This window comes from Dreissena polymorpha, chromosome 4, assembly GCF_020536995.1.
Source record: "Dreissena polymorpha isolate Duluth1 chromosome 4, UMN_Dpol_1.0, whole genome shotgun sequence".
Taxonomy (NCBI): Eukaryota; Metazoa; Mollusca; class Bivalvia; order Myida; family Dreissenidae; genus Dreissena; species Dreissena polymorpha.
Window position 1 is genome coordinate 56,527,604 of NC_068358.1, and position 21,128 is coordinate 56,548,731.

Sequence of the window (21,128 nt, forward strand, 5' to 3'; positions counted from 1 at the left end):
AGATCTGGTTCTCCAATCATGTCTATTCAGTCTGTATCGTCTGAGTGTACAAGATCTGGTTCCCCAATCATGTCGTTTCAGTCTGTTTCGTTTGAGGGTACTAGATCTGGTTCCCGAATCATGTCTATTCAGTAGGTATGGTTTGAGGATACTAGATCTGGTTCCGAAACCATGTCTATTTAGTCAGTATCGTTTGGTTCCCCAATCATATCTATTCAGTCCGTATCGTTTTAGGGTACTATATCTGGTTCCCAAATCATGTTTATTCAGTCCCTCTCGTTTTAGGGTACTTGATCTGGTTCCCAAATCATGTCTCTTAAGTCCGTATCATTTGAGGATACTAGGTCTGGTTCCCCAATCATGTCTATTCAGTCCGAATAGTTTGAGGGTACTAGGTTAGGTTCCCCAATCATGTATATTCATTCCGTTTCGATTTATGGTTCTAGATCTGGTTATCCACTCATGTCAATTCGGTCCGTATTATTTAAGGATACTAGATCTGGTTTCCAAATCATGTTTATCAATTCCATATCGTTTTAGGGTACTAGATCTGGTTCCCAAATCATGTTTATTCAGTCCGTATCGTTTTAGGGTATTAGATCTGGTTCTCCAATCATGTCTATTCAGTCCGTATCGTCTGAGGGTACTAGATCTGGTTCCCAAATCATGTCTATTCAGTCAGTATCGTTTGAGGGTACTAGATCTGGTTCCCTAATCATGTCTATTCAGTCGGTATCGCTTGAGGGTACTAGATCTGGTTCCCCAATCATGTATTTTCAGTCTGTTTCGTTTGAGGGTACTAGATCTGGTTCCCGAATCATGTCTATTCAGTTGGTATGGTTTGAGGGTACTAGAACTGGTTCCGAAACCATGTCTATTCAGTCAGTATCGTTTGGTTCCCCAATCATATCTATTCAGTCCGTATCGTTTGAGGGTACTACATCTGGTTTCCAAATTATGTTTATTCAGTCCCTCTCGTTTTAGGGTATTAGATCTGGTTCCCAAATCATGTCTCTTAAGTCCGTATCATTTGAGGATACTAGGTCTGGTTCCCCAATCATGTATATTCAGTCCGTATTGTTTGAGGGTAATAGATCTGGTTCCCAAATCATGTCTATTCAGTCAGTTTTGTTTTAGGGCACTAGATCTGGTTCCTCAATCATGTCTATTCAGTCCGAATTGTTTGAGGGTACTAAATTTGATTCCCCAATCCTGTCTATTCAGTCAGAATCGTTTTAGGATACTTGATCTGGTTCCCCAATCATGTCTATTCAGTCCGAATCTTTTGAGGGTACTAGATCTGGTTTCCCAATCATGTCTATTAAGTTTGAATCGTTTTAGGGTTCTAGATCTGGTTCCAAAATCATGTCTATTAAGTTTGAATCGTTTAAGGGTACTAGATCTGGTTCCCCAATCATGTCTATTCAGTCTGTATCGTTTTAGGGTACACGATCTGGTTCCCCAATCATGTCTGTTCAGTCCTTATCGCTTCGTTTGAGGGTAGTAGATCTGGATCCCCAATTATGTCTAATCAGTCCGTTTCGTTTGAGGGCACTACATGCATAAGTTGGAATTCAGAGGATAAGCATGTAGTTGAGGGGTATTCAATGATATGTTAATATTCAGGGTTTGTCTTCCCAAAGGTTAATACACTTGTAACTATTGTCTAATTATGCAAATGTAGAGTATGTTCTTATATGAAGTTTTAAGGAGTTTTTGTTTCAATTGTGGAATATACAGTTCAAACTTAAACAATAAATTATTGCCTTTTGTTGAAGGGTACTGCCCAGGATGAGTATAAGAAATTTATCTAAGACGCTGTTATCTGCGCATTGTAAAAATACTATATTGCAGTATATATTAATTATTGCATAACTGTATTAAAAACTATAGACATACATTTCTGGGGTGAAGTTGAATGACAGTTTTAAAGTCTTTCGAAAACAGAAGAAATCTTCTTCACCCTTGAAGGGGCTCAGCTGTGGTTTGTTGAAAAGGTCAAAGAAACAAGCATCTTCATCAGGTAAACAATTTTACGTTTTATCTACATGATATAAATAAAACACGATGATTGATAAAGTTTATACCGTTTAAATGGCATGAAAACATTTTTCCAGATCATAACTTTGTTCAACAAAGTTTTCATTTACAAATGCTTTAAATGTTTTTTTGTTTTGTTAGGTTTTTCGCTTCTTTCAACATTATTTCAGTCATATTATTGCTGTCAGTTAACCATCCCACACTTTTCCTGTGTTAGCTAGTTTACCAGTATTTAACGCACATACGTATGCCAGTAACTGCCCTCTGCCCTACTCTAAGCACAGGTAGGGGTAAAATGGCAGTATAAAACATTGCATGACAGATACCGACACAAGTTATGTGGCCAGGGCGGGGATCAAACCCTGAATTGTCCCATTAGTAGGCCAACACTTGACCAAATAAGGATGAAATGTTTGTGGCAAGCATGAATAAAGTGGCATTCAACATATTTTTAGGATAATCTTTTCATTTGCAGAATATAGTGCTTAATCTCTATCTTCGAAGCTAAGAATTATGTCACACAATATTATGATGTCATCAAAATTACATTGTCATTGAAAACATATGTACCACTAACGTGATTGTGTTGTAAAGCAATGTGTCCTTGAAGCAAAGCTGTGAGAGAGAGAGGTCAATGCTGTGGCACGAGTGTTTTGCTATTTGTGCATGTGTTGAATTGTAGTGTGGTCCAAATTAAAGAAATAAACAGTGTCTATGGTGGTCGAAAGTTTTTAGCCATGATTTTTACTAAGTGACTGATAATAATGAGGCTATTTTGTGCATTGTAATGTATAGGCCATTGGTAACTTGTTTCAAGGAAGAGTATTATTGATTGTAACAAGGATTAATATTCATTTACTGTTTTAGGAGTTCACTTATTCCTGTTTAGAAGAAAGCATCATTACCAGTACACCATTAGGTACATCTGACTATTAACATGTGTTCATTGCATGCAGGAATTGTCAACTTAAAAGCCCTTAAAGGCAGCAACTCCTTATGAAAAACTTGCATTGACCTTAAGTGCAATGGAGAGCATACAAAGTGGTCAGGGTGATATCTTACTTTATATACCAGAAGTTAGAAAGAAGCATTCAAATACAATCTGACAAGGCTGCAATTTAATAACAAGTGGCATATTCACATCATTTTTATATTACCTGCATGGGAAATACAGTGCTGATTAAAGTTCTGGCTGTTCAAGTGTTAAACAATCCTTTGCATGTGCATATGGTTGATAATCAGGATACAATTGAGAGACATGCCAAATTACTGCTCAATTTCAAACCTGTTATTATGATGAAGAATAGTGTAAATGAATTTTAATTTTAATCATAACAAAATATGTTAGCTTCTGCATAATGTCAGCATAACTCAAAAAGAGCCGAATACAGCCCCTGTTTTTATGCCCCCGAAGGTGGGCATATAGTGATCGCACTGTTCGTCTGTCTGTCTGTCCGTCCGTCTTTCTGTCTGTTCGTCACACTTTTTTGAAAAATGCTCATAACTTCTATGTCGCTTCAAATGTTACCTTCATATTTGGTATGCATGTGTATATGGCTAAGGCCTTTACATACGCACACACATTTTTAACCCTTTCACCTTGACCTTAAACTTAGGATGCGCGTTTAGATTTCTAAATCTGCGTTTAGGTTTCGAAAAATGCTCATAACTTCTATGTCGCTTCAGATGTTACCTTCATATTTGGTATATATGTGTATATTGACAAGGCCTTTCCAAACGCTTTCAAATATTTACCACTTTCACCTTAACCTTGAACTAAGGGTCAGCGTTTAGGTCTCCAAATCTGCGTTTAGGTTTCGAAAAATGCTCATAACTTCTATGTCGCTTCGGATGTAACCTTCATATTTGGTATGCATATGTATATAGACATTGCCTTTCCATACGCACACACAATTTTTACCCCGCTCACCTTAACCTTGAAATTAGGGTCCGGGTTTAGGTTGCGAAATCTGCTTTTAAGTTTCGAAAAATGCTCATATCTTTTATTACGCTTCAGATGTAACCTTTATATTTGGTATGCATGTGTATATGGATAAGGGCTTTCCATACGCACGCAAATTTTTACCCCTTTCACCTTGACTTTGAACTTAGGGTCCGCGTTTAGGTTTCAAAATCTGCGTATGTAGTGACAAAATTACAGTTGGGGGATTCCGTGTTGTGTGGACACATTTTTTAAAATGGTTTTTCGAAGTGCGGAATCAAACGTCAATACTACAAACTACATATATTCACACGGTGCCCATTAATTGTTGAATTCACAAAGGTGACTTTGCTCTAAGGGTTCATGTTTTTTCATTCCAGGCCTGTTCACCTTTCACAAATCTAAAATGGATACCATGGATTTTTTTCCATATTTAGATCACCAATCCCAATGACATTTTATTCATAAGTCAGTTTGATTGTATGTTTGATCTTAACTATATCATTTTTCCATACATTTTGCAATATCTTTGCTGAAATCTTCGACATCATGCCTTTATGTGTCAAATGCCAATCTCACTATGTACCTTCAATGTCACATTCAGTGGACCAAATTAAAAAATGATGTATTACAGTGTCAATTGTACATTATAGTATAGCGCAGACAGATTTCACCATTGTGACATAGTGTATAGATTGATTGTTTAATTAACTTAATATGTTATCAATGTTCATCCTTAGTGCACTTTTGATATTTACCTTTTATGCAATGCCCGAAAAAGTTGCCATTGAAAGAAAAGGTTGAATATTATTTTGAAGTTGTTAGTTCGATTGTCTGTCCATCATAACATTTTCCTGTAACAAGTCTGCACTCACACCCACAAACATTGGGTTGTCATCTTTGCATTTACCAAACGTTGATTTTGTACAATTTTGTCATAATGTTTCCAGCACCAATGGATGACAGTGATGAATCACTGGATGCAGTCATGGCAGATGAGACGTCCTCCAATTCAGATGGTATATAGACTTTCAGTTATATGATTTTCTACATTTATATTTAGCACTTTGGTTGAAGGAGTATTATTTTACCATAGTAAACTAATGATTGGTTAGTGCTTTTCAACACTGAGCAAAACCTAGCTAGGTCAAACTGTATTTGTTGGTGTGTAGACAACACACAAGACCGACAAAATCAAGCTGATTTTAGTTTATAATTGGGTTATATGTTAATAGGTAGACAGCTCATTAAGCCAGTGCAAACAGTCCTAGTTTGATTATCATTGAAGCTGGTTGTTTTCTAGTTGCAGTTGGATCTGATCAAATGATGCTGGAAGTGATAACGTTGCAAGACTTGGCTGGAAACTGGACCGTCTCTTCTCGGCTAACTGGGTTTCTTAAGATCAGTAATGAGCAAATAAAGTCTAAGGAGATTGTTGCTGTAAGTCTCTTTTAATTACTTTTAAGTTGAATCATAGTCACTATGATTCTAAACAAATGTTTCAAATGGAAATGTACAGCAAGAATTACATTATTAAATTGGGACATATTTTAATTATTTAAACTACTCAATAATGATTAAAAGATTATGAATTAAAGGCCAAGTTTTACATAGTTATCGGGTTACTTAAAGTTGAAGAGTAATTGAAACATGAATGTGCTATTTCCAGATGGCTACAATGCATGTTTCACATCTCAAAATACTGCATGTGTTTGTTGGACAACTAGCAATTGGTTATACAAATGTGTTGCATCTATATAATCAATTGACAATTTAAACGTCTTTAGTGTTAAGTAGCAAACCCTGGATATTGTAATTTCATAGTAGTTTAAATACTTTTCCTGTTGATGTTTTACAAATGGTTCATCGTTAAAATGTGTTTGCTCTTGTATTTGGGTCCCTTTATTGAACCAAGATCGATTAATGGTACTTCCATTTCAGAGGCATCTGTTATTTGTAATTACCTGTGTTCTCTGGTCTCAGCATGGCACTGTACAGTGCCCTTATTCATCAAATAATTATACGACTTCAGTTTAAGAATGAAGAATATTCTTTAAATTGAAATATTCGAGGATTGCTTAAATGTTGAGTCAACTTGGTATTAAGCACGGCTAGCTACATACTTCTATGCAGAGAATTTATTGTTAATGACATTTCCACCAATGGCAGCCTGAATCTATTTAAAAGCTGAACCTATTTTGTTTGGTTCAAAGTCTATTCTTGATTCTTTCGTCTAAGAATTTTTTTATATATACGGGCCCTTGTGAGACTTGTTGTATTAGCTGTGTTATGTGTTCTCAGGACGGCAGAGTGCTAGTAACGCTGGCCGTGATTGCCTGGCTCAGGAAGCACTACGGGCACCGTCAGGATGAGTGGGAGATGATTGAGACCAAGGCAGTCATGTGGCTCGGCCAGCAGGGCCTGCAGAGACCAGTCGAGGAGCTGATAATTCTGGTCACAGAGAAAATGCTGACTGCTTGAAATCAGAGAAAGAACAACAATATCATACAAAAGCTGTAATGTAACGTGTACAGATTGATTGAAAAGCTAATCACTCTGGTTGGACAGTAACTTGTGGGCAATTATGGACACATATGTACAATATTCAACATTTGGAGTAAAAATACTTCGTAGGAGTAGTACTAGTACTGGATGTTGTAACTGAATAGTGGAATAATTATTTAAACTACATAATAACAACTGTATTTGTATTAGGGAGTTAATATTTTCATGTATGTCTGTCCTTAAAGTTGTACTTATTGATTGTTATTTTCTCAGAATTTATATTTTGATTGTAATTTGGTAAAGGGTAATTACTATCACGAATCTTTTTACGACCATTGACCTTTGACAAATTAGCATGCAGGGGTATTTCAGACATGCCAGTGACTGTTCTAGTGTATTCTGATGTTATAAAATAATACATGTAGCAACAATAACTTATTGTTTAATGGTAAATCCTAAAGGCTGTAAGGGACCAATATGTCAAGCGTATTCTATGAACAATGTAAGTTTCACTTTTGAAACCTGTATGATTTTGTACTGTTATTTTTATTTTATTTACAAATTGTTGTTTATAACCTTTAACTTTAATGTGATGACATTGTTATATTTGTACTCATCTTTTATTTACATTATCATTTGTAATAAATTCACAATTTATTGTTTATGCATTTATACAAATGTATCTATTTATTGGTTGTTCTTAAATTTTCGGCAATCATGTGTTCAATAATAGAAATTCATTTAAATGTGTGTTACGGTGACTAATGATTATATTGATGACACCATTATATTTCAAGAAACGAAATGTCTTTGAAAATATGCGTAATATTTTCATGATAATTTAAAGCATTTTAAACTAAGTTTAGTTTGGAAAGTAGCTGTGAAAAATCAAATGGAACATGTTAAATAACGGCAGGTGGTAGCCAGGAGAACGATATCCATTCAATATTTTACTAAGTTTAAATCAGATCTTCATGAAACTTAGTGATGATTTTTAAAGGCATATATTTTCAGCCAAGTACTCTTACCAGCCAGATCGCCTGAAGTTCAGTGTCACTGTTGTTAAAAATAGAAAAACTTTGTCTGCTCAATAGCATAAGTATGCATAGAGATATCGCATTACAATTATGCATGTAGGTGACTTACATGAAGACTTGGGATGCATTTGGGACCATTGGTGTGAAGTTGATGGTTGTTAAATATAGAAAATTGACAATCATATGGTTTCTGTCACCAATCTTTATTAAGTTTTGCATACAGCAAGCATGCATGGGGACGTAGATGATGATTATTTATATTTTGGGGGTGGGGGTGGGGGGGGCTTGTGGTTAATATGGTCAACATCTTTTATATAAAAAATGGCTTTGTTAATTAAAACATACTTATTTAGGCTCAATTAATTATGTTTGGGAGATGTATTGCATTGAACTTGTGTGTAGGTAGCTTTCTCTGCTGTTCTAGCAAAGCGTTGTATTATGGGCAAGTTAGGTCAAGGTCACAATCACAAAAGATAGAAAGAAAGATAGTTTGTACTTAATTTGTTAAGTTGCATGGAGGTCTTGACTAAAACAATTGTTTGTATATAGCTTTCATGCAAACCTCTTCAGAGATTGCACAATTCTATTTATTATATGAGATTTATAAGTATGGTGTCGAAAACCAGCGAGTTTCTTGTTGTCTTCGTTATTTTCTGTGTCAACATTTTTTACAACATAACCTTTACAGATGAATGTAAACAAGACCCTTTAAATGGCGTACTTTTTGCATGTTGACTCTTGTTCCCATAAAAGTCTAATTTACAATAGATGCTTGCATATTATACATTTACTTAATTATATTTGCGCACTCACTGATAGACATTTTTAATGTTTTTTTAGTTTTATCTTTTTTATCAGACTGCCAGTGCACAAAGTTCTCATGGTGAGCTTTTGTGATCGCCTTCTGTTTGAGGCCTTTTATAGGTAATGTGTTTTCAAGATATGCCTTTTGATTTGTGAACAGTTGAAAGGTCACATTTATTTCCAAATCTTGGTCAGAATATTTACCAAATAATATCGTGATCGAGTTCGAAACTAAGTAACGTGGAGTAGTAACTTTGTTAGTAAGACAAATTAATGAACAAATATGTGAAAACTGTAGAATCCACATTGTAAGCAAAAGCTTCATGAAACTTTATTAAAAACATGTGTCCCAATGATATTACTACGAAATTGTATGATGTGGGGTCAAAAAGGTCACTAGAGCAAATTAAAGGAAAAGCTTGTGAAAACTCAAGAGGCCAAATTTATTGCCCAATCTTTCGTTAAACTTTCTTTAGAACATTTGTCCCAACGATATGAATCTGGTCTGATTAGAAACTAGAGCATGTTGGGTCAAAAACTAGGTCACAAGACTAAATTATGGAAAAAACGTATGAACTCCATAAGCCATATTTATTGCCCAACCTTCGTGAAACTTGGTCAGAACGTATGTCTTTTTGATATTCTTACCAAAGTCGAAATTCGGTCACCTTGAATAAAAAAAATTAGATCGGTACTTCAAATTTGAGAAATAATGTGTGAACCCTCTTAAGTTTATATTTATGCCCCCCTTCGAAGAAGAGGGGGTATATTGCTTTGCTCATGTCGGTCTGTCGGTCTGTCGGTCGGTCTGTCGGTCTGTCGGTCCGTCCACCAGGTGGTTGTCAGACGATAACTCAAAAACGCTTGGGCCTAGGATCATGAAACTTAATAGGTACATTGATCATGACTCGCAGATGACCCCTTTTGATTTTGAGGTCACTAGGTCAAAGGTCAAGGTCACGGTGACCAGAAATAGTAAAATAGTTTTTGAATGATAACTCAAGAACGCATACGCCTAGGATCATAAAACTTCATGGGTAGATTGATCATGACTTGCAGATGACCCCTATTGATTTTGAGGTCACTAGGTCAAAGGTCAAGGTCACGGTGACCCGAAATAGTAAAATGGTTTCCGGATGATAACTCAAGAACGCATACACCTAGGATCATGAAACTTCATGGGTAGATTGATCATGACTCGCAGATGACCCCTATTGATTTTGAGGTCACTAGGTCAAAGGTCAAGGTCACAGTGACAAAAACATATTCACACAATGGCTCTCACTACAACGGAGAGCCCTTATGGGGGGCATGCATGTTTTACCAACAGCCTTGTTTTTCAAATATTCATGAAACTTCATGAACTTATGTATTCTAATAAAGACCTTATGATGTCAAATAAAGTGCTATTATTTTATTTCTCTCTGTATTTAGTTGGGTTGGGAACAAATTTTGAAAATGATTTCCGAATATTTGTTTGTCATTATTCGAATATATTCGAATATTCGATTTTTAAACCATATATTAAAATGTCCGAACGTATGACCGTCCTGAGCAACGTGATATTTCATATTTCCACTAATACCACTATAGATCGTATCATATGTGCAGCTTAAAAACACTTGATAGAGTAATAATTTAAGAAAAAAGATCGATTATTGATATTATTTCTTCCTTTTAAATAAATACTGTTTATTTTCATAAGATATTTCCGGAAAACACATTACCGTAATTTGTAATTTGATTTCAATACTTCTAATTGATTTTCGGATTATTTCCGATCGATAATATTTTTATGCTTTTGTTTTCGCTATTATTTTCTAGAATTAAGAACGACGCCGATTTAATTGGTTAATACTTGAGTAACTTAATTCTGATCTAATAAACATTGATTTAAAATATAGATAAAGCATTGAAAACAAACATGCCATACGTCCCGATCTCGGTTGGACAGTCCCGCTTTGGGGGTATTTGGTCCGGCGTCATGATATGAGACAATTTGGCCCGACATTCGTAAAACACGACGAACGTTCTATAAATTAACAATAAAAATCTGTCTTGGTAAAACTTACTATCACTAATCCCTTTATTGTTCCTTATTACCATCTACTTCTACTACTCGAGTGCACCAGTGTAGTTTTTGAAACTTTATCAGCAATTTATCGGCAAATAATTGATTTTATCAGGCATTCACACCATAGTGTTTTATGATATGGGTCGCTAATTGCTACAAATAGATGTGTCGCACTGAAATAAAAGGAGGAAGCGGACCAGGCCTCGCTAGTTGTCGTTGTCCACTTCCCAAATAAAAGCCGACTGCAAAAGTCCAAAGATAATGTGTATTATACCACCTGAGGTAAAAAGACCTGTCAAAACACAGATTTTGTATATCAAACAAATTAAATGCTTATCGATACACGTTGATGTTTCACATAAATTAATTTTCATTTTCGACTGATTCTCAAAAAAAAGTTTGTACATATTGCATCAATATAAATTTTAAATAAATTGGCGATTTGTCCCTCTTCTTATGCCCTCCAGTTTGCTAATTTTCATCTCGTTCATTGATGGCAGCTGTTATCAAAACAATGATTTATATAGGAAAGTCGTCTGCACTAAACCTGAACTGTGACTTTGTACATGTACGTATTACTTTTTTAGAAGTATCTTTGCATAAAAATAGAATATTCGATTATGAATTTTGGATTCGAAAATTCGGCCGATTTTCGAATATTCGGATATTCGGTCCCATCCCTAGTATTTAGCCATCAATTGAAAGAGGATGGTTACACATTCGAATTTTAAACGGTAAGTCAAATAAACATCGGGTTCAGTATCAAAATAATTTTCCAATGCAAACAAATCCTTAACTTCTTTATAGTTTAAAGCGAGATTATACGATGTTTATATGTGTTAAATTGTAATATATTGATAAATATATGTTACAATAACACACAGTAAGCAAGAAAACTTATACAATGAAGACGAATTTCATAAAAGGCAGCAAAGACAAATTAGCGCCCCGAGCCGATTGTGACGAAAATATTTCGTACATATTTTCCTACAATAACCGATCGAAGCATTCGTCTTTTTATGAGGATCGGAGTAAGTGTTCGTGTGTCGTATGAATAGATATCGTTGCAGGAAATTAAAATGATCCGTTAAACAAAATTGTGTCTTTGTGTCGTATGAACGAATCTGCACTAAAACTAAATTTAGATTCACATCGTACATGCATGCTATATATGCTGGCGAATTCGACTGTACAGACATTTTCGATTTCAGAATTAAATATCTGGTTTATTTCGCATTTTTCGACACATGTTCTTCTTAACTTTTATTTTAATTTACATTGAAATATATGTGTACGTTTTTTTACACATTTTATATAAATTCATAAATATTTGACAAACTCGTATAATCTAGCTTTAAGGGTTTTCACATTGAAATATATAAGATTATCCTTTTTTGTATACATTTTTTCACATTAAATTGGATTTATTTTTGCCACTAGTTTTTTTTTTGTTAAATGGACGCATTTTTTATTTTTTCTGACAAATCTTATTCCACAGTCATCAAAAATAAGATTTAATGCTTGTATCTCTGTGTGTGTATTTGGGAGATTATAAGGTCCTCTGTGCCAGATACAACATTATGTGTGGATCCGGAATGTGCCCCAGCACTCCTACCTTATTACCTTACTAGACTCACGAAAGATGGGACGAATTTTGAATTAAAGCTGAAATTTCCAGCTATTTAATTCTTACTGAAAGTAATTCAGGTGTGCCCACCTACCAAACTCACATGCGCCGGGCCATAGGACTGCCCGGTTAGCGCAGTGGTTGGTACGTGCAATTCTCACCTCTGCGACTCGGGTTCAATCCCCGCTTCCGGCGCATGTGAGTATAATAGGTGTGAACCAATGAATAAATTGATCAATAATACTAAAGAAGACTGAAAAAAACATATATGACTATTAATTTCTTCACTACTTATATAATATAGATGAACAAATGTTTGTGACATAAAAGTGAAACAAAAGAAACAATATGGATCGACTCAGAAGTGCAGACTGAGGGATTTTGGTAACCGCTGGAGATTCTCAGAGTGGCAGCGAAGACATATAGAAAATCCCCTATTAAAACTCAAATTTATTTTAGAACCAATGAACCACCTTCGACATGCCGCTTCGTTAGCAAACGCATTTATCAGACAGACGGACGGACGGACGGACGGACGGACGGACGGACGGACGGACGGACGGACGGACGGACAGACAGACAGACAGACAGACAGACAGACAGACAGACAGACAGACAGACAGACAGACAGACAGACAGACAGACAGACAGACAGACAGACAGACAGACAGACTAAAAGACAGACTAAAAGACAGACAGACAGACAAACAGACAGACAAACAGACAGACAGTTTATTCAGATTTATACAATATAACATCGTCTTCATACTAGAATATTCACATTATTTTCTGTCACGTGAATACGAATATCAACATAACATAATGTAACATACAAATTACAAATACAAAAAATACATATGGCAGAACACGTAAGTTCTATCGAGGGGTGATGAAATCTATTCAAGAGTATTATCGAGGATCGTATTTCTAATAACTAAATCTTTTTTTTGTATTTACATACATTTGAAATTATTAATCTATCATTAGTGAACGGAGACAATCGACATAGTGTTCGAGTAAGATATTTTGTTAACACACCGGACTTAACAAGTTGTTACAATGATTCTTTTTGTTTGGCCAAAGTGTTGATTACATGTGCAATTAAAATGTGATGTGAGTTTTAAACAAAAGCATAATCATTTCTGGTGAATTGTCCGATCATAGGATCTCAATAACAATTCCGGAAATGTTTATCCGTTTTGGATTAAATGCTTCTTTGAGAACCGATACCATTAAGTCGATTCGTTTCTGTTTATGAACTGAAATTCCATAAGTGTCATGTATTCTTCTACACTCTCCAACCCACTTTATTGACATTAAAGGGGCTTTTTCACAGATTTTGGATTGTTTTGAAGTTTGTCACTAAATGCTTTATATTGATAAATGTAAACATTGGATATAAAAAGCTCCAGTAAAAAATCAAGAATAAAATTAAAAAAAGGAAAAAAAAGTAGCCCGCAGCTGGGCTCGAACCAGTGACCCCCGGAGTCCTGGAGTAAAAACGAATTAGACCGCTCGGCCATCCTGCCAAGTATGTATGAGAGACGTATTTTATACTTTATATAAGCAATCTTCGTAGTTTCACAAACTTAAACGACAACAACAGAACTCTCCAAATTATTCAATCGTTTCGCGTTGCAACGCTTTATAATTTTCAGGTTTTTAAATCGTCAAAAGATGCATATAATAGCTATATTAGACCATGGTAAATGTTCAGTATTACTGTTTCCTCACAAATATCATAACTAAAACGAAAATTTGCGAATCTGAAACAACTTTTTTCAATTTTGTCAATTTACCAAAACGTGAAAAGATCCCTTTAATTCACATATATTTAAATATGAAAAAAAACATACACACTTTCTTTATCTTCATAGCGAACCATATCTCTCTATAACATGCCCCTAATTATAAAGTCATGTTTTACGTTACTGTAACCAGTGTTTTTGCCAAGCAGTAAGTGCGCATGTGCGGAAAATCCCGAATGTAAACAATAACAATTAACTGGTCTATAAATAAATATGTTTATATGTTTATTTATAGATCTTTAAAAAAATCGAACGGTAGTTGATGTGTTGTTTGTGAAAACTGCAATTGATAAACAAGATATCAGTCGATACAGGGAAGGAATCGGTTGCACAATTGTCAAAATGCTGCGGTCTCACTGCTCCGAACGGAGTGACAGGTATTTTTCTATGTTTTCCTAAGATATTTTAACAGTCAGCATCACCGGCGTATTTCGAAATATATGCTTAATATGATTGCATCCTAACATAAGTAATGTAAGGGACACGACTCGTATTGTCATGTTTAAGAATGCAGTCATGAGTTATTTGTATTGAGGTTTATATCTGTGCGAATCTATGAATAAAGTCAGTTATGATTTACCCACCAACGAGTTCATAGTTATTACATGGTGTCACAATGGTTGTGAATAAAAAGCTTGAATACAGAAAACAATAGATTCTAGACATTTATTGATGAAGTTTTAGATTTGAAAGAGCAATTAGACCATCTTGAGCGATGCAAAATAATAGCAAAACAAACAGAGCCGACAGAATGGGTAAAGGTTACGCATGCGCAATTAATTTCCTTCTATATTACATATAAAATAGTTGAAGTTCGATATCAAGTTTTACCATGATCAAGCGCATACCCACTATATCATCATACATCATTGGAAAGATAAATGCGTAATCTTTTGAAAAAAATGCATGTCATTAAATTCTATACGCGTTTACTCAAAATATTTACCTTAGAATAGGCAAACCAGTTTTGACAGCTGTGCAGACAACCATTTTGGGCCGGGAACCATCAACACAAAAAGTAGAGCACAAAAATGGCTTATTTTCTTATTGCTTACAAATATACCTTCAAGTTGATACCAAAACTAACCATTTGCAATGTATTTTACAAATCCTAGCCAGCATGCACTCAACAATGTGTGCTAAGTATCAAACTGACTGCATGTAACCCTAAAAACAGGAGTTCCGGTTTGGGGTTATGTGACCTAAATAGCATGGTGTACTTGAGAAAAAAAAAGAATTATAAAGTTCGCATATGTAATGATGCAACTGATCTGAACAAGGCGGTCATGCGTGAACACTATCCGATGAAAACACAATTGACGAAGTTGCAACAAGAGTGCATTGAAGCAAATATTTCATTACATTGGATGCGAACATGGATTATTTTCAGGTGAAATTGACTTAGAAGAGCTTAAAGCTCACAACATTTAACACACCATACGGTGAATACCGATACCTTAGAATGCCAATGGGTGCACGATGTTACAGTGAAGTGTTCGAGAGAGAAATTGACAAGCATTTTCGAGCAATGGACAGTGTAGAGATCGTTGTTGACGATATTCTAGCCCATGGAAATACAATAGAGACACATAATGTAAGGCTACGAGCTGTACTGGTATTAATAAGCAGATAGAAGATGTAGTAAGCAAATGCAGTGTATGTTTGACATGCAAAAACAAGCCAACAAAAGAACCAATGATAATGCAACCTGTACCAGAATTACCATGGAGCAAAGTTGGCACAGACCTATTTGAAGTCAATGGTTTTCATTACTTGATCATGGTATATTATTACTCAAACTTCATCGAAGTATCAACTTTGCAACACGATGCAAGAACAAGTACAATAGTGAAACAAATGAAAGCTTACACATGGCATCATGGACACGCTTTTGAGAGACAACGGTCCACGATTTTCAAGTTAAGAATTCAAACAGTTTGTGGATTCATACAACATTAAACACGTGGCATCATCTCCACTATATCAGCAATCAAACGGTATGGCTGAGCGAGCTTTTCAAACGGTGAAGAATCTCACAAAGAAATGCTTTGAGACAGGTGACGATATTTACTTGTGCTTGCTAGAATTGCGCAACACTCCTCGAGATGATGTAGTAGGTTCGCCGATGCAGGCTAATGGGTCGGAGGGCAAGAACTCTCATACCGATATTGAAAGGACTGCGGAAACCACAAGCTGACCAGACAGGAAAGATTGCATAAAAATTGAATGTTTATAAATGCAAACAGAAATTCTACTACGACAGACACGCAAAGGTAAAAGAAAACCCGAAGCCTAATGATGCAGTACGAATCAAAACACCAACAGAATGGAGACCTGCAGAATATGTGGGAAAATCGCCATATCCTCGTTCGCACATCGTTAAGGCTGGAGAAGTGGACTTGAGTATCGATCGGCATAACACGTCTATGCTCATGAAAACCAGAGTCCCCGCATTTCATTGAAGCAAACGATGAAACAATACCAAAATTACCGATGGTTTCCAGAGATTTGCAACACCCTACCTGGGGCATAAAAACAGAAAGAGGATGTCATGTACTGTTATGTAAGGGACACAACTCGTATTGTCTTGTTAAAGCATGCAGTCATGAGTTATTTGTATTGAGGTTTATATCTGTGTGAATCTATGAATAAATTCAGTGGTGAGTTACCCAGCAACGAGTTCAGAGTTATAACAGCATTATTTAGGTATTGAATAATATTAAAATATTCACTAAAGCAAAAGGTGAACACAATTTTACGAACTTGTTTTGTAGTTAATATTGTGATTGTTAAAGGTACCATTAACCGAGAATGACGAAAAAAGAAAAGTTCTAAAATAACGTATTTTTTACAATCATTAGTATATATTGATTAAAATCAATATAAGCAGCTTTTCCTCACTCTGGTTTTCACTTTGAAAGCGTCGATGAGCTATCTGCCATGTCAAACGCTTTTCACAGTCAATGAAGTTGACATACAAGGGCGAATTCCACCGCCGAACTTGGCGTTGTAAGAGTTGTCCTTTTTGTCCTATTCACTGTTGTTCGTCTGGGCGTAGCACTGGATTAAGTCCACGTTGATCCTCTTCTTCCTTGTCATAATCCTTGGTCCGTGCATCTCCCACCTGTTGAGCGCTTTCTGGGCCGACATGGAAAGCGTAAGGGCTTCTCCCTGGACTAGATGTGTGCTGCATTTTCCTGCTTATGCCCCGAGAACAACAGTTACTTAATGGAAATCAGTCGCTTCTGCCCAGAACCATTCCATCTTGATTCACTATTGCTAGGATGGTGATGTTGAACTTCCTTATATCCGCTTCCACTTATGCTGCCTTTCCGGTCTCATTCTGGTTTAGATATTCCTTGTTTCAATGGTGGTTGTGGTCCTGGTGGTGATGATGGTCTCCGTCTGATGGCTTTCAGTTGACACTTGCTTTCACCGCCCAGCATCATACTTTTTTCAGATGGAGGTCCATCTTCTCCAAGGTCTGTGATGTCTTTTGTTATTCTGTTTGGTGTTTCTGTAGCAGTAAGGTTTCAACAGAGTAGGGTAGCTAGATCTATGCCCAACCCTTTTCCTTTTTAAGCCAGGCTTGGGACTGTCCTTTGCGGATTTGTACAATAAATTACAACATTGATATTCAGTTCCCAGATAATTTCTATGGAAACAATGTCCCCCTTTTTAGCCATTTCACATTACATTTGAAGGGAATGCAATATAAAAAAATGTAAAAATGGAACTTAAACAAAATATGGAAATAAAGATTTCAGCGATTTTTATTGAATGGTTGTCTTCCACATCTTCCAATATAGCTTAATACATTAGCAACCTATTTATTACATATACGTTATGAGCAGGACGTGGTGCCTCAGATAACTGGTTTGCTAACAGGCATTAAATAACATAATGCTAATTTTCAGAATAAATAGATTGTCATGACTGAATCTATATAGAAACTGAAAATGATGCAATACAAAAAATTAGAACTTATTACAACGATCATTTCAAATGCATAATATTTAAGCTATTGGGGAAAAAACATCCGCTTTTACTGATTACATACCAATTAAACCAAATAACGCTGATGTCCACTGATTTCTTTCATTTGTATGTCACCAGAAGAACACACAAATATGAAATTCTGTTAAAATCAATTGTCAAAAAATTTAGAGTAATTAATTAAATGGTAAATTCTGGGTGTCTGAAAATTGATTATTGTATCGTAAAAAGATCATGCTTGGAAACATAGTGTCCGAAAACTTAGAGTTATTGTTGTACATGTAGATTGGAGTTGCTGAATTGAGTTTGAGAGTGTCAACACAGTTAAAATATATTTCCTTGACTCGGAGCTGCAAATAACCAATACTGATTCATATCTCATAGAATGAATATAGAAATACAACTTGTATAGGCAAAGGTGGCTGATCATTTATATCTGAAAATAAATAGTTAACAGAGGCCTTCAATCACTCCTATTTTTAGTACTTTTCCTTCTTAAAAAAAAATTGTCTTCCCCTCTTTTCCTTTTTTCGCACAAACACACCTACCATCGCCACATTTTTACTTGAGAAAAGAACACATTTTGTAAGATGTACTTTCGGAATGTCTTACCTGTAAAATCAGACAGTTTCTGTTGAGGAAATGTGTGATAAGCAGCTCTAGCCATTCGATGTTACTATGTTTGTAAATGTCATTATTAGAGTTATTTATTATATATGAACTGCTACATGTAGTTATAAAATGCATATAACTCAAGAAGCATCAAGAAACACTTATTGCTATACGTTACCCAATGTTACACTGTAAAAGGTAAATCAGTGAGTTGTCACATTTTTTAAATACAATTTATGTAAATAATTATAAGTTATTATGTTTGGATTAAGCCAGACGAAACAAATGGCGGGGAAGGGGGGGGGCAAAGGCTGAAAAATTGCGCGTTAGTTCTAATGTTTTAGCCAGTACATTATATTTTTAGGAATGCAACATGTGATTTTTGTAAGTTTTGTAATGCAAAATGTGTTGTTTGTACTTTGTTGTAATTGTTTCGATAAGATTTAAATGTACATACACTCTAGCAAAGATATGACACACATGTATATCTTAATAGACTGAGAGGGTTACTCTGTTATTAATTAAACATAATAACGTAGTTTATTATAGCATTAGATGGCTACCCCTATAAACTACAAAAGCTTGGCATGTAACAGCAAGTCAGGTACCCACAACACATTAGCTTTTTAAATTGTGAGAATACTCAGAGGTAAAGGGAAGATTACTTTAAAAAAAAAAACAGGAAAAAAAACAAATACACATGATGCAGATATTTGTCCTTTGAATCATACTGTTTTATTTGAAAATCTTCCTCATTTCCCAACTTATACTTCAGAAGAATTGTATTTATTTCCTACTTTGCTATTTGAAACTATTTGAAGGCCTGTGTTCAATAGACACATGATTACAAAAACAAAAGCTGGAAGAAATCTTGATAGTTTCTGTGTTATTTCAGTTCCTTTGAAATCGATTGAAGTTGAGGTGAACATCAAAGGCTATTTAGCTGAGGTGGTAACAAAGCTGCAGTACACAAATGCAGAGGAAAATCCGATTGAAGCCTTGTTTACTTTTCCTGTTGATGATGGAAGTGCCGTCTATCAGTTTGAGGCTGACATTGATGGGCGTCATATTGAAGCTGAAGTTCAGGAAAGAGAGCAGGTATTCAAACAACAACTTAAGCACAGTTTGATATCTTAATCATCGGATATTGATTAACTGCTCTGGATTTTAAAAAAACATTATAAGTCAGACTAAAGCCCTAAAATGTTGCTTCTTGTGACAGAAATATTACATGCCCTTACCTCTGGATTCGAGAGATTAATTTAAAGTGTAAAACAGTCTGAAGAGTTTTTATAATATTTTTACAATCAGTTATTTTAAAAACTAGAATGCATATAACCTTTCAATCTTCTGAATTTGACAGTTCTTATTCGCGTGTTTGTGAACGATATAAACATGTTCTCATTAATATTTAAGTCAAGTTTTTTACTGCATGTACTACATAAATAAAATGTAGAATTGATTATTTAAATTGTCGTCAAACTCATTACGTAAGGTCGTTGACAAAAGCAATTAAGTCTTTATAAGGAGACGTGAAAGGTCAAGTAACCGTCCGGAGTAATATGAAGTATGAAAAATGCCATAACAAACATTTCTGTGAATCATAGGCCATTCTCACCTACAAAGATGCAGTAGACAACGGTATGACGGCCATGTTGTTGAAGGAGGACACGACGAGTAGCGACACGTTCCAGTGCACGCTGGGAAATCTTCCCCCAGGAAAAGACGCCGTCTTGAAGATGTCGCTTGTGAATGAACTTCCGCAGGAGGCTGACGGGAAACTACGGTTCACACTTCCAACTGTGCTAAATCCTCGGTACTCACCAGGTAATCAACCCACTTCATTGCACTTTAATATTACAGTTTTTTATTGGCTTAGTTAACATGAGTTGCATCATGGGACAATGAGTCTTATGCTATATGCTGCCTGCATAGCTCCACACTAGCTTGAACATTTACACAGTGTGATCAGGAGCTACACTGTCGTCTATTTACCGGTAGTCATGCAAGATGTAAGTGGTCTCATTAGCTGACAGGGCAGCCCCTGACTAGGCTGCTCTACTGCCTGGGCTGGTCTGCACCTATGCTGGCCACACATGGCATAAGACCGATTTTCGCATGAAATGGCTCATATGGTTTCTCATGGCAAATGAGAGGTCCAGTGATCAGTCCCGACTCTGCGAGCATTCTTAAGATATCTCCAATGTAATGTCAATTCTAGTTTAAGCCAAGAAGTAGGCATGGCGTACCTCGCAAGCGTTTGATGCAATAGAGCAAGTTAGGATTAAAGTAAAAATTATGAATGATTTTTAACAAATGATGACTGTCGTATAGATGCAGGAGGAAGCGTAGCAGCAGAGGGATCCACCTATGTGCAACCTTGTGCAATGCCGTATAAGTTCAAGTTGATGGCCAGCGTGGAGGGGTACCACAAGATTAAAGCAGTTACCTCTGACAAATTATCTCTGAAAGTTGAAATGGAACGTGAAGAAAAACTTGCAAAGGTTTGCAATAAAATTGCCAATTTCTTTTGAAATACCTTATCTGTTTTCTGTAATTAAAACTGACTGTATCTACCATTTCTATTATGTGACACTTTTTCTGCTACAGAAATTCTTAGACTATTGAACCTGCTAATGTGACTTCATACAGTTTGTTTTACTTGTAATGGGTACCTGCTCTC

At 35.7% G+C, this 21,128-nt stretch overlaps 2 protein-coding genes across 3 annotated transcripts in view; both read left to right on the top strand.

Moving 5' to 3' along the window:
- The window catches only part of LOC127878920 (von Willebrand factor A domain-containing protein 5A-like), a 91,489-nt gene that overhangs the window by 26,061 nt on the left and 44,300 nt on the right, over window positions 1-21,128 (top strand). The window contains exons 1-4 of one of the 2 annotated variants that reach the window (XM_052425479.1): window positions 14,073-14,214; window positions 19,341-19,543; window positions 20,053-20,272; window positions 20,780-20,949. In XM_052425479.1, coding sequence (XP_052281439.1) covers window positions 20,089-20,272; window positions 20,780-20,949 — 354 coding nt within the window. In that variant the 5' untranslated portion in view covers window positions 14,073-14,214; window positions 19,341-19,543; window positions 20,053-20,088. Of the gene's footprint in view, window positions 1-14,072; window positions 14,215-19,340; window positions 19,544-20,052; window positions 20,273-20,779; window positions 20,950-21,128 lie in introns of those variants that run through there. The other variant, XM_052425477.1, reaches the window with a different exon arrangement.
- Window positions 1,927-7,548, top strand: LOC127878934 (von Willebrand factor A domain-containing protein 5A-like). The gene is made up of 5 exons (XM_052425502.1): window positions 1,927-2,023; window positions 2,908-2,959; window positions 4,933-5,001; window positions 5,286-5,422; window positions 6,284-7,548. The coding sequence occupies exons 3-5, from the start codon at window positions 4,938-4,940 to the stop codon at window positions 6,461-6,463; spliced, it is 381 nt and encodes a 126-aa protein (XP_052281462.1). The 5' UTR covers window positions 1,927-2,023; window positions 2,908-2,959; window positions 4,933-4,937; the 3' UTR covers window positions 6,464-7,548.